Below are 14,819 nucleotides of genomic sequence, written 5' to 3' on the forward strand. Positions count from 1 at the left end.
TTTCTTGGGGCTTTGAGAATACCTCTGAAAGCTTGAATAGACTGGTGTGGTCTTGTTTCTTTCTAGTATGCACTGATTTGAGAACTCCAGAGCATCACAAGTGTTTCTTGTCAAAGAGATTGAAGGGTAAGGCCAGCTGTTTTCCTGGCTCATGGGACTCCTGGGGCCTGAATCTGAAAGTGCTTTTCATGGAGAGAGGTCTGAAGGTCAGCTGACAAGCCACAGGCATCTGGGATATTACTGTGAATCTGTGGATATTACTGATGCCTTTTGGCAGTTAGGAGTGACTGGAGAGTAAGGATTATAAACATTACTGTAGATTGAGTTCACTTCACTGATGAATTGCCATTAACTTGCATTTTTCCTCAGAAAAATGTGTTCTATTCTGTTCAGGTCAAAGTTTATAAGGGTGAATTTTGTCTCTTGTCTGAGAGAGGCTGTTTGGGATGTTTCATGGCCCCGGGTCCAGATAATTAATGGGAGTAGGACTACCTGCTACAGACTCCCTTTACATGCACTTTTAATTTTGTTGTGGCCTGATATATTTTTTTTTCTTCCAAATTTTTTAAAATTGTTTTTGTTGTTGTTATTTTTGACAGACATACAGAAAGAGGCAGAGAGAGAGAGAGAATGGGTGCGCCAGGGCCTCCAACCACTGCAAACAAACTCCAGATGTGTGGGCCACCTTCTGCATCCAGCTAACGTGGGTCCTGGGGAATCGAGCCTCAAACTGGGGTCCTTAGCCTTCACAGGCAAGCGTTTAACCGCTAAACCATCTCTCCAGCCCTCTTCCAAATTTTTTTAAAAGTATTTATTATTATTTATTCATTTGAGAGAGAGAGAGATAGCTACAGAAATAGGCAGGTAGAGAGAGAGAAAGAATGAGCACGCCAGCCTCCAGCCCTGTAAACAAACTCCATATGTATGCGCCCCCTTGGGAATCTGGCTTACATGGGTTCTTTGCGGGCAAGCGCCTTAACCGCTAAGCCATCTTTCCAGCCCTTCTCTTCCAAATCTTTATTAACAACTTCCATGATTATAAAAAATACCCCGTGGTAATACCCTCCCTCCCCCCACTTTCCCCTTTGAAACTCCATTCTCCATCATACCCCCTCCCCATCTCAATCAATCTCTTTTAATTTTGATGTCATGACCTTTTCCTCCTCTTATGACGGTCTTGTACAGGTAGTGTCAGGCACTTTGAGGCCATGGATATCCAGGCCATTTTGTGTCTGGAGAGAGCATGTTGAATGGAGTCCTACCCTTCCTTTGGCTCTTACATTCTTTCCACCACCTCTTCTGCATTAGACCCCGAGCCTTGGAAGGTGTGATAGAGATATTGTAGTACTGAGCACTGCGGTCATTTCATCACCATGATACCTTCTGAGTTGTCCCAAGGTCACTGCCATCTAAAAAGAGAAGATTCTCTAACAAAAGTGAGAGTAGCATTAATATAAGGGTATGAACATTAGCAGAAGTGCTTACTGGGCAGTTTGATAAGCATAGTATTTTTTTTTTAAGGCAGGATTTCACTTTAGCTCAGGCTGACCTGGAACTCAGATGGCCTCAAACATAGAGTGATCCTCCTATCTGTTGTGTTTTGAGTCTCTGGGATTAAAGGTGTGAACCACCACTTCTAGCTTTCTCTACACTAGTGTTCTTTTATTGTTTTGAGCGCTCAACTAGCTGCTCTCCAAAAGCTATGGCTCTTAAGGTTTTGTATAGTAGACCTTTCTCTGATTTTCACCCTCCTGGCTCCCATTAATCCCAGCATTTGGGAGGCAGAGGTAGGAGGTTCTCCGTGAGTTTAAGGCCACCCTGAGACTACATAGTGAACTCCAGGTCAGTTTGAGCTAGAATAAGACTCTACCTTGAAAAACCAAACCAAACCAAACAAACAAAAAAGCCTTACTGTTTTGCAGCTTTAAGAAAGATGGGTTTCTTGCTGAATCCTGTTCTATAGAAGATACTGGGGCTTCAGGATAATGCTTTTCTCATACTGGAGCATGTGAATGCTCATCTCAAGTTCTCCAGTTCGAGATGGCTTAGTGGTTAAGTGCTTGCCTATGAAGCCTAAGGACCCTGGTTCAAGGCTCGATTCTCCAGGACCCACATTAGCCAGATGCACAAGTGGGCACACGCGTCTGGAGTTCGTTTGAAGTAGCTGGAAGCTATGGCACGCCCATTCTCTCTCTCTCTCTGCTTCTTTCTCTCTCTGTCACTCTCAAATAAATAAATAAAAATGAACAACAACAAAAAAAGTTCTCCAGCTCTGTGACTGCCTTTTAGTCTTTGTTTCAGGATTCTACAGGGTCTGCCCATGGAACGGATTTTTAGTTAATCTGCTGAGGAAACTCTCATAAAATGATATATCCGGGGGTGACTATATGGAAAGATAGCATATTTCTTTTGGCTGCATTTATCTACCACAACTCCATCCCCACCCTCAGTCTTACCATATTGCCCAGGCAATAAACTTAAATTTGTGATCCTTCTGCCTCAGCCTCCCAAATAACTGGGATTACAGGTAAACATGACTATACCTATTTCCAAAATTATTTCTTATGATTTCATAATTTTCCCAGTTCAGAGTTGAGATGTTTGTTGTAGCTATTAAAAAAAAAAAAAGAATAAAACAACTGGTTGTTAGTCTTTGAAGAGACCACAGCTGATTAGGGATGATCTTAATCCCTGATTTCTCAAAGCATTCTTAGATCTTGATCTGTTTATAATTTCTTCACAGGCCCTCCCTGTGCACACTACTAAGTTGTCAGTTCGATGTGGCTAAACAGGCACATGCCACTTGAGAACTGGAGGGTTTTCTTGGGAAGGCTGGATGTAGTTAGGAGAGTGTAAAGCCAGGGACACACTGAATGGTGAGAGTTGATAGAAGCCCATTAGGAAAGGCTCTGGGCTTGAGACTTGCTCAGTATTTCAGATCTTTGCTTCTTTTTTTGTTTTGTTTTTTTAAAGTAGGGTCTTGCTGTAACCCAGGCTAACCTGGAATTTGCTATGTTGTCTCAGGGTGGCCTTGAACTCATGGCATTCCTCTTACCTCTGCTTCCTGAGTGCTGGGATTGAAGTAGTGCACCACCACACCCACACCTGGCTGCTTTTTATTTATTTATTTATTTTTAAAGTTTTTTGTTTGTTTATTTATTTGAGAGTGACAGACACTGAGAGAAAGATGCAGAGAGAGAGAGAGAGAGAGAGAATAGGTGCGTCAGGGCCTCTAGCCACTGCAAATGAACTCCAGATGCGTGCACCCCTTTGTGCATCTGGCGAACATAGGTCCTAGGGAATTGAGCCTCAAACCGGGGTCCTTAGACTTCATAGGCAAGAGCTTAACCGCTAAGCTTAACCATCTCTCCAGCCCTTATTTATTTATTTTTAAAGATAGGGTCTCACTCTACCCCTCAATTGACCTGGAATTCACTATGTAGTCTCAGGCTGGCCTTGAACTCATGGTGATCTTTCTACCTCTGCCTCCCAAGTGCTGGGATTAACGTCATGTGCCACCATGTCTGCTGATCCCCCCCCCCACCCACCCACCCAGGAAAGTTCTTGTGTAGCTCAAGATGACCTGGAATTCCTCAAACTGGCAGTCCTCTTTTCCTCTGCCTCCCAAGTGTTGGGATTAAAGGTGTGTGTCCCCATGCCTGGCTGCTGCTTTGTTGTTGTTGTTTTTCGAGGGAAGGTCTTGCTGTAGCCCAAACTGACCTGGAATTCACTATGTAGTCTCAGACTGGCCTTAAATTGGCAATCCTCTTTCCTCTGCCTCCCGAGTGCTAGGATTAAAGGCATATGCCACCATGCCTGGCTTTTCTGTGTCTTTTTTTTTTTTTTCTTGGTTTACTTCATTTCTTTTCCTTCATATTTAGTACTGAAGAACAATAGCCCACTTTTTCTGTGAAAGTGTTGTATTGATTCCTAGGTCATCAAACCCAGTAATTGTGATTTTTTTTTTTTTTTTTTTTTTTTTTTTTTTTGAGGTAGGATCTTGCTCTAGCACAGGCTGACCTGGAATTCACTCTGTATTCTCAGCCTGGCCTCAAACTGACAACGATCCTCCTACCTCTGCTTCCCAAGTGCTGGGGTTAAAGGCATGTGCCACCACACCTGGCTTAAATTGTGATTTAAAAAAATGTTTATATTCAGGGCTGGAGAGATAGTTCAATGGTTGAGGCACATGCCTGAAAAGCCTAACAACTTGAGTTCAGTTTTTCAGTACCCACATAAGCCACATGCACAAAGTGGCACATGCATTTGGAGTTTGTTTACAGTAGGTAGAGGCCACAGTTCCCCCATGCTTGCACGCTTGCGTGCACTCTTGCTTTCTCTCTTTGTACATATCTGCATCTCTCTGCTTGCAAATAAAGAAATCAAACATTTAAGAAAACACGTTTACTTATTTGCAAGTGGAGAGATAGAAGAGAAGCACACACAAATACTCAGAGAAAAAGAGAATGGGCATGCCAGCGCCTCCTGTCACTGCAAACAAAACTTCCGATGCACGCGCTATTCTGTGCATCCAGCTTTACGTGGGGACTGGGGAATTGAGCTTGGTTGTTAGACTTTGTAGTCAAATGTTTTAGCTGCTGTGCCATATCTCCAGCTCAGTTGCATTGGAAACTTGCTTTTCTCTATCTTAAACTTACTGAGAGGTAGCAGATGATTGTTTATAAATTCAAATTTAGTTTGCACATAAATTCTCATAAAGGTGCAGCTTAGGGAAGAGTTTAGAACTCTAGTCATGTAGGTTGACTCCTGTTTACTGCTTTAGTAACATGTAACTTGTAACATCTCCCTGATTCTGAGCACGTGAGAGTCTTTAAGCACATTGTTAGCAGAGCAGCAACTTTTCTGGCCCATGCTTCTGTTCTTCATTTTCTTGGGACTAGAAAGCCTAGCTCTTTGAAGTACCAATTCCTGCTTCCATATATCCACTATGCTAATAACATGCTAACTAAATTGCTTCACATGGGCCAGTGTAGCTGAGGACTGTGGAATGTCTCTTGCACTGTGGCTTCATGCTCACATAGCTGAATCTTGAGCTCCTGCCTGGTACTCTGGATGCTAACAGTGCAGTAAAGGGAACTGTTGACCTTCAGGCAGCTGTAGGATTACCTTTTCAGGTGGTATCTTAGTCGGATTGGCTGCCCCTTCTCTATTGTTTTAGCTTTCACATATTTTCAGAGTTTGGAATATTTATTTGTCACAAGATATCTTGGGGAAAGGAGTCAAGTCTAAGAATGAAATTGATTGATGTTTCCTAGACAACTTACATACACAGCCAGAAGGTACCTTTGTGTAGTGTTTCTAATGTGCCTATGTTTACTACAGTGTGGCAGAAGGACTAATGTAGATTTTCCACTTGAGCATTATATCAACACTCAGAGTTACAGATTTGTGGAGTAGGAATGTTCAGTCTGTGTCATTTTCATCTTGGCTACTTCACTTAACCTATAGTCCTTGAAGCTACCTCTCCTCCTAACCTGGAAACTTTGAATGTTACTGGTGAGGGTTTATCTTATCTGTTTGATAGCTGGCCACCAAGGATGCTCACATTTGGTTTTCTGGAATTGGAAGAAAGGTTGATTGTCAGGGACGTGTGATACCTGTTGTAAAACACTGTAGCACATAAATTTAGTTATTAAAATATTCTAAAACTCGGTGTGTCAGATACAGCCAAATTCCTTTGTTTGTTTGTTTATTTGTTTATTTTTGGTTTTTCAAGGTAGGTTCTCCCTGTAGACCAGGCTGACCTGGAATTCACTGTGTAGTCTCAGGCTGGCCTTGAACACACAATGATCCTCCTATCTCTGCCTCCTGAATGTGCTGAGACTAAAGGCATGTGCCACCATACCCAGATTCAAGTTCCTCCATGCTGTTTATGATGTAATCAGGTCCAAAGGAGTCAGAGGTGTTAGACCTGTGACTAGTTATACTGAAACAATCCCTGGGATTGTTTGTAGAGTCACAATTAGCATGTATTTGATTTTTTTGCTGCCTGTAACAAGTCAGAATTTTAGGTCATTTTATTAGAAGATGAGGTGGGAAATTTAGAATATTGGGGATTAAGAAAACTTTTTAAAAATTTACTTGCAAGCAGAGAAAGGAGAGAGAAGAGAGAGAGAGAATGGGCACTGTAGAGCGGGCCTCTAACCTCTGCAAACAAACTCCAGATGCATACACCACTTTGACTGGTGAATCAAACTTGGGTTGTTAGGCTTTGTAGGCAAGTACCTTAACTGCTGAGTCATCTCTCTTGTCCAATATTGGGGATATTTTGAACCTGGAAATGGCTTAGTGGTTAGAGCCTTTGACTCTGAAGCCAAAAGACCCCAATTCGAATCCCCAGGACACACACAAGCAGGATGCACCCAATATTGTGGATATTTTGATAGCCTGAGAATGGTACTTTGCATTATTACCACTTAACTTTAATTTTATTTATTTTAATTATTGTTTCTTATTTTATTTGAGGTAGGGTATCATTCTAGCCCTTGCTGACCTGGAACTCACTCTAGTCCCAGGTTGGCCTTGAACACACAGCAATCCTCCTACCTCTACCTCCTGAATGCTGGGATTAAAGGCATGCACCACTACACCCAGCTTGAAACTTTAATCTTTTTTTTTTTTTTTTTTTTTGGTTTTTCAAGGTAGGGTTTCACTCTAGCCCAGGCTGACCTGGAATTCACTATGGAGTCTCAGGGTGGCCTCGAACTCACATCGATCCTCCTACCTCTGCCTCCCAAGTGCTGGGATTAAAGGCGTGCGCCACCACGCCCAGCTGAAACTTTAATCTTAAATATACTCAATAATATAGGAATATTAAATGTTGAAATTAATTTATGACTTTTTGTTCTTAGACCTATGGTATTGTCCCACTTAGGTTAAAATAAGAACTTTCTCAGGCCTTTGGGAAGTCTATAGCTGGCTTTTGGGAAGTAGAAAGAATGATGGTCAGCTGGAGAGAAGACTCAGCAAAGGCACTTGCTTGCAAAGCCTAAGGATCTGGGTTTGATTCCCCAGTACCCATGTAAAGCCATATGCACAAGGTGGCACATGTGTCTAGAGTTTGTTTGCAGTGGCTAGAGGCCCTACCTTGCCCATTCTCTATCTGCCTTGCTTTTTCTCTCTCATATATAGTTGTTTTTTTTTAAAGAATGATGTAGTAGGAGTTGTCTAATGAGAGTTATTGTTAGGTTCAGATAAAAAATATGGACATAATTTGCAAATATGGAGTCGAGTATCTTACTGACAAATGCTACCATTTTATAATTCTTGGCCCTTGCTGACTTCCTAAATTTAAATTCTTCATACTGGATCTTGCTTTAAATGCATGGCAGATTTCTGTTGTGGGGATGCATTTTAAAGGAGTGGCTCCTTTCTGCTCTAAACAGGTAGAGTTGGCAGTTTAGTCTTGACTCCATCTGGCATTGGTCAAGATGGGAGTGATAGGCTTGCTTTTACTTTGAAAGAAAGTGGACATGGGCAATGGCAGAGCCTCACCAGCCCTTACCAAGGCCCAGCTTTACCCCGCAAAATCCCTACCTGAATGGGATTTCTGAGCTATGGCTACCAAGGGTTCCAGCCCGGAGCTGCTGCCTCTCAGAACAAATCTCCAGAGAAGGATGGTTCCCACTAATGTGGTGCTGCCTTGAAACATCAGTCAGCTCTGCAGTTGAGCATTTAGGTTTCAGCTTTGCAGGGCACTAAGGCTTGGCACATTTTCATTTCTCAGGAAAGAATTATATGAATTCTACATATTCTTTTATGTTTCATAGAATTCAATTCGCCACAATCTCTCTCTGAACCGTTATTTCATCAAAGTGCCGCGTTCCCAGGAAGAACCAGGCAAAGGCTCCTTCTGGAGGATAGACCCTGCCTCCGAGAGCAAGCTGGTAGAGCAGGCTTTTAGGAAGAGACGGCCTAGGGGTGTGCCTTGCTTTAGAACCCCCTTGGGACCGCTCTCCTCTAGGTAAGGACACAGGAAACATAGACCGAACCCATGGTCATAATATCAGCAGTGTGCTGGCAAAACATCCTTGCAAAAATGAAGGCCTTTCAATGCCTTTGGGTGTTGGGGTGGGAATCTGGAAAAAAATTGTCCAAGCTACCTATGTGTTTTTGTTTCAGACTATCATGTGTTACTTAAACCCACATTTGTTCTGCTTGCTGTTTCTTGAATTTGTACTGGCTAGTATGATTCGATTCTGCTTAATCCAGTTGGCAAGATCATGAGGGGCTACATGATGGCTTTTCTTCCCTTTGGCATGCGAACTACCTTTTAAAGCTACCTGTTAGCTGACCTTGAGTGTTCACTTGCCTGATTTTTTTTTTAACCTTCACTGATTCCTGCTTTTGACCTCCAAAAGAAATGAGCTTAGCAGAAGCCTTAAGCCCCTGCCATCCTGCCCACTGCTAACTTCTGCTGTCTGGCTGCACAGGAGCTACTTAAAAAGGGCAGTAGCCTCACCTTGCAGCGCAGATGTGAGCTGGCACCTCCCTTCTCTTGCTCAAGCCTCATGGGGTGTCCAACTCAGTCATAGGTAAAAAGAGAAAGTCAGACTCATGGAACTGCAGTCAGTTAGCAGGAGACAATGGGCAAAGTGAGCTTATTAAGATGACACATCACTGTGAAAACCCACTGTCTTCTTTTGGTGACCCAGGAGTGCCCCGGCCTCTCCCAACCATGCAGGAGTGCTGTCTGCTCACTCCAGTGGCGCCCAGACCCCTGAGAGCCTGTCAAGGGAAGGTTCCCCGGCACCCCTGGAACCTGAGCCTGGCGCCTCACAGCCCAAACTTGCTGTCATCCAGGAGGCACGATTTGCCCAGAGTGCACCAGGTGAGACAACAGCAGGAGAAGTGACAAGGGTCAGGCGGTGAACCAGATGTGAATGCCTGCACTTGGCACAGAAGTAGAGGAAATCCTCAAGAGGTCTTTGTACCTCGTACCTAGTGCTTTGTGCAGACTGGAGTATGTTACTGTTTTAGGCTTTGGAAAGCTAGTGGCACAGAGGATGTTACAAAAGTCAGTTGCTGAACATGGAGGCTAAAACCTGTAATTTCAGCTCTTAGGAAGCTGATGCACAAGTATTGCTGTGAGTTCAAAACCAGTCTGGGACACATTGTGAAACCGTATCTTTAAAACAACAGTAAAGAATTTAGAATTAAGCCGGGCGTGGTGGCGCATGCCTTTAATCCCAGCACTCGGGAGGCAGAGGTAGGAGGATCACCGAGAGTTCAAGGCCACCCTGAGACTCCATGGTGAATTCCAGGTCAGCCTGAGCCAGAGTGAGACCCTACCTCGAAAAAGAAAAAAAAAAAAAAAAAGAATTTAGAATTAACCTCTTTCTCAGTCAGTTGTTTCATCATTAAAAAAAAATGACCCCTTCCAAAATAAACCAGACAAAGTAGACACCGATTAGAAACAAAGTGAAGAGATGAACACTTGCAAAGTTATAAAGTAGAGTAAAGATGTGTGCAGTGAGCTATCTTTTAAAAAATATAACATGAAAACATGTGCAAACTAATACTTGGGTAATGTTGGTAAAGTGTGCATTTTGACTAGTGGACAGGTGGGTCCAGAGAACCCTTGCCCTACCACCTATTTGCAGCTCCTGATATCTGTGTGCTTCCCTAGCCTGAACCCAGACAAGCAGCCCAGGTCGGCTTTTGAGCTCTATGTTTCCTTCTTGCCAGGATGAAGGTGTTTATCCTGTTTATAGCCCATGGCTTTGGTCCTCTTCCCTTACGGTATATTGACCTTTACGTGAAGTAACCAGGGAAACCAGTTAGTCAGAAATCCAAACACCAGAAATTGCACTTTTATACTTTCTTTGTCTAACTCTATTTTCACAAAAATTGGACAATTTTTTTGGTAGAAATTATCATTTCTTTTAAATAAATACTTCTGGCTTGGTAACTACTCAGATGTTAACTGAGATATTTCCAAAAGTTCACTCTTATAAATCAGAGAAATCCATTTTGATATGAATGAGGACAGTAATTCTGTAAATGTAAGGTATTTTTATCTCTGTCAGTGAGAATGAGATCCCCTTTTCAGCATTTAGATAAAGGGCATAAGAATCTGTTACAATGCTATATTTCTCTCATTGTTAGTAATGTTCTGTATTTTCTAATAAAATGTGTATCTTGCTAGTAACTGTTTTGGGAATTATAGAACCAAGGACCATTCAAGCCTTAGCACTCCTCTTGTTTTTCTCCCAACAGGGTCACCTCTCTCTAGTCAACCCGTCTTAATCACCGTCCAGCGGCAGCTACCCCCAGCACTTAAGCCTGTCACCTATACTGTTGCCACTCCAGTGACCACCTCCACCTCCCAGCCACCGGTCGTGCAAACGGTCCATGTCGTCCACCAGATACCAGCAGTGTCAGTCACTAGTGTGGCTGGACTGGCCCCAGCAAACACATACACAGTTGCTGGACAGGCTGTGGTTGCTCAAGCCACAGTTCTGGCCCCTCCTAAGGCAGAACCACAAGAAAATGGTGACCATAGAGAAGTCAAAGGTAAGCAAAAAGAAGCATCTCTTGCCAACTTTCTGTCTTTGGAAACCTACAGGATCATTTCCTTTATCCTGGTTTAATGTGTTCCTTGGAGTTTCTTTCTTTTTATGGCACCTTCGGGCAGGGGGTGGCAGTCAGCAGTGCTTGGGATTGAAGCCAGGGCCCTGCACATTCTTGAGAAGCCCTTTACTACTAAGCTACATCTGCAACCCACTATATTACTTGGTTTTAGACATTGTAATGGTACTGAGAGTCAAGCCCAGGGCTGTACATACTGGGCAGTTACTCTACTTGAGCTGTATCCCTGGTCTTTTTTTTTTTTTTTTTTTCCTGAGGTGGGTTCTTGCTTTAACCGAGGCTGACCTGGAATTCACTGTGTAGTCTCAGGGTAGCCTTGAACTTACAGCAATCCTCCTACCTCTGCTTCCCGATTGTTGAGACTAAAGTTGTGCACCACCATGCCCAGCCACCCCCCCTTTTAAATTTTAATTTATTTGAGAGAGAGAAAGAGACAGAGAGAATGGGTGATCCAGGGCTTATAGCTATTGCAAACAAATTCCAAACACACGTGCCACCTTGTGCATCGGGCTTATGTGGGTACTGGCACCTGGGTCCTTAGACTTTGCAGGCAAGCACCTTAACTGCTAAGCCATCTCTCCAACCCAACACTGAGTCTTTTATTTATTATTATTTTATTTTTATTTTTTTGAGGTAGGGTTTTACTCTATCCCAGATTGACCTAGAACTCACTCTGTTGCCCAGTGGTAGCCTTGAACTCATGGCAATTCTCCTACCTCAGCCTTTGAAATGCAATGCTGTTATTCATGGTGTTTCCCCAACCATGCCTGCCTCTAATAGTCATTTTGAGGGCTGGTGAGGTGGCTCAGTAGTTAAGGCACTTCCCTCTAAAGCCTGATGACCAAGGTTTGATTTCCAGTACCTACATAAGCCAGATGCACAAAGTTATGAATGTATCTGGAGTTGGTTTGCCATGGCTAGAGACACTGATGTACCCATACTAATTCTCACTCTCTCTCTCTCTTTTCTTTCTATATCTGTCTGCTTACAAATAAATCAATAAACTTAATTAAATACTAAAAAAAAATTTTTGAGACAAGTTGCCCACACTGCCCTTGAACTCACTCTGTATGTAACTAAGGTTATAATTTGAACTGATAATTCTTCTGCTTCTTCCTCCCAGTAACTGAGATTATAGTTCTGTACTACCATGCCCAGCTTGTTGTTTTTGCAGTTGATACGATTTATGAGCTTTGCAGTTATAGTTGTGTCATCATCCCTTGCTCTTTTGATTTCAGTGAAAGTAGAGCCTGTTCCGGCAATTAGCCAAGCAACCCTAGGTGCCGCTAGCAGAATCATCCAAACATCACAGGGCACCCCTGTCCAGACGGTCACCATAGTACAGCAGGCACCTCTAGGTCAACACCAGCTTCCAATAAAACCTGTAACGCAAAATGGGACTCACATGGTACCAATTTCCACAGCTGTGCACGGCCCAGTGAACAATGGTAAGAATCACTCATTGCTACCATCATTTATTGGCTTATGGTGCTTTGGGAGCAGAGGAGGCATTTTGTTTTGGTTCTGTCATGACTGATGTTAGTGTCTGCAGAAATGCTTGAATTTCTAAGCTGTAGAAAGTGGAATGATGCTATAGGAATTGACCATCATGTTTCCTATAGCAGAGTTGCTTTTTAACTGCTGAGTCACCTCTCCAGCCCAATTTGGCTGATGTGGGTGGCTTGGGAATTAAACCTGATCTAGCAGGCTTTAGAAGCAAGTGCTTGCAACCAGTGAGCCATCTTCCTATCTCTTAGCAGTGCTTCTTAAACCTTTACTATGATCCCTTTTTTGCCCAAGAAAATGTTTAGCTCCGAAGTGTATATAGGTAAGTCAAATTTGTATGCAAATCATGTATTTATTCTGAAACAATTCTTTGATATACATATAAATTTACTGTTTGTTAAAGAGGACAGCAACTTTGCATAGTGATGAGAGGTAGATACTGTATTTATTTAAATCTTGACTTCATATTTGATGTTACAGAACTTAGGGCACCTGCAGTCTTTTTCAGAGTTTCATCATTATACCCGTAAAAAGTACAAAGTAACATAAGAATGTTTAGGGCTGGATAGATGGCTTAGTGGTTAAGGTGTTTGCCTACAAAGCCAAAGGACCTTGGTTTGATGCTCCAGGACCCAGGTGAGCCAAATGCACAAGATGTCACATGTGTCTGGAGTTTGTTTGCAGTGTCTGGAGGCCCTGGCATGCCCCTTCTCTGTTTGTCTACGTCTTTACCTCTCTCACTCTATCAAATAAATAAAATAAAATAAAAAACTTAATGAAAATGTTTAGGGCCATTGTTGGAAATTCTATCCTAACTTCAAGCCAAAATTCATTCATTTATTTGTCTTTTTGTTTTTGAGGTAGGGTCTTCCTCTAGCCCAGGCTGGAATTTATTTTGTAGTCTCAGGTTGGCCTCAAACTCATGGTGATCTTCCTACCATTGCTTCCCAAGTGCTGGGATTAAAGGTGTGCACCACCAGGCCAGGCTTGGTTATTTTTAAATATTTTTTGTTTGTTTTTATTTATTTGAGAGTGACAGAGAGAGAAAGAGGCAGAGAGAGAGAGAGAGAATGGGCGTACCAGGGCCTTCAGCCACTGCAAACGAACTCCAGATGTGTGCGTCCCCTTGTGCATCTGGCTAATGTGGGTCATGGGGAATCGAGCCTCGAACCGGGGTCCTTAGGCTTCACAGGTAAGGGCTTAACCGCTAAGCCACATCTCCAGCCCAAGGCTTGGTTATTTTTAAATAAAACTCAATAACAATTCAAACAGCAATTTATTTATTTATTTATTTATTTTGGTTTTCCCAGGTAGGGTCTCATTCTAGTTCAGGCTGACTTGGAATTCACTGTATAGTCTCAGGGTGGCCTCAAACTCACAGTTATCCTCCTACCTCTGCCTTCTAAGTGCTGGGACTGAAGGCTTGCACCACCATGCCCCATATAAACAGCACATTTTTTTCCATTTATTTTTATTTTATCTATTTGAGAGTAACAGAGAGAGAAAGAGACACAGAGAGAGAAGAGAGAGAGAGAGAGAGAGAGAGAGAGAGAGGGAGGGGGAATGGGCCCGCCTCCAGCCACTGCAAAGGAGCTCCAGATGCATGTGCCCTCTTGTGCATCTGGCTAACGTGGGTCCTAGGGAATTGAGCCTTGAACTGGGGTCCTTAGGCTTCATAGGCAAGCACTTAACCACTAAGCCATCTCTCCATCCCTAAACAGGAAATTTTTAAATGCTTTTTTTGTGTGTGTGTCAATTTAGAGAAACTTTAAGAGGAGGAAAGAAAAGATAGTACAATGAGCTCCTGACCCTGAAAAGGAAGGAGGGGGTACAGCCCAACTACAGGTCCAAATTGGGGTCATTTACAGGTTCTGAAGGGGAGCTGAGCTAACCAGCCATGCTGCCAAGTTTTTATTGGGAACTTTAATATATGAACATACTGCAAAATGGTTATATTTCCAACATCAAAGGGCATTTTTTGTTGTTTTGAGGCAGGGTCTCACTCTACCCAAGTGAACCTGGAACTCAATGTGCTCAGGCTGGCCTTGAACTCACAGTGATCATCCTACCTCTGTCTCTTCAGTGCTAAATGAAAGGTGTCCACTACCATACTCAGCCAAACACCAATTTTTAAAAATAAATTATCTTTATTTATTTGTGAGAAAGAGAAAGAGGCAGATAGAGGGTTGGAGGGATGGCTTAGCAGTTAAGGCAATTGCCTGCAAAGCCAATGGACTCAGAGTTTGGCAAAGATTCTCCCATCGCCAAGGAAATTCACACTGTATGTGGAAAGGGTTAGGGGTATAGCTCAGTGACAGAGTGTGACTTAACCTGCATAAGGCCCTAGCACTGTTGAAAAAAGAAAGAAAGGAAGGAAGAGATGGAAGGAAGGAGGGAAGGAAAGGGAAGGAAGGAAAGAAAGAAAGAAGAAAAGGCATGTGAAGCACAGGGCTTTCACCGTCTTTATGTCTGTGTTCAGGGCATAGTCTTGTTTGGCTAGAGCTGCCTAGAGGTGTGTCCTCTGTGCTTGGAGTGTCTGACAGCTAAAAGTGGCTCCATCTGTGCTGAGCTAGAGAACTGTCCATTGGGGCCTGACTTTGGAGGTGTATTCGCTTGACTGCCAATTGCAGTTTGTCTTTTGTTGCCTCCTAGTGGCATGACTTGCCTGCCTCAGGAATAGCACTACTTGTGACAAGGGCAGC

At 43.0% G+C, this 14,819-nt stretch overlaps 1 protein-coding gene across 2 annotated transcripts in view; it reads left to right on the forward strand.

Moving 5' to 3' along the window:
• The window catches only part of Foxk2 (forkhead box K2), a 53,851-nt gene that overhangs the window by 34,394 nt on the left and 4,638 nt on the right, over nt 1-14,819 (forward strand). For both annotated transcript variants that reach the window (XM_012948017.2, XM_045158550.1), the window contains exons 5-8: nt 7,791-7,984; nt 8,676-8,851; nt 10,240-10,536; nt 11,850-12,059. In XM_012948017.2, the coding sequence (XP_012803471.2) occupies nt 7,791-7,984; nt 8,676-8,851; nt 10,240-10,536; nt 11,850-12,059 (877 nt within the window). The remainder of the gene's footprint in view (nt 1-7,790; nt 7,985-8,675; nt 8,852-10,239; nt 10,537-11,849; nt 12,060-14,819) is intronic.

Source organism: Jaculus jaculus, chromosome 9, assembly GCF_020740685.1.
Source record: "Jaculus jaculus isolate mJacJac1 chromosome 9, mJacJac1.mat.Y.cur, whole genome shotgun sequence".
Lineage (NCBI taxonomy): Eukaryota > Metazoa > Chordata > Mammalia > Rodentia > Dipodidae > Jaculus > Jaculus jaculus.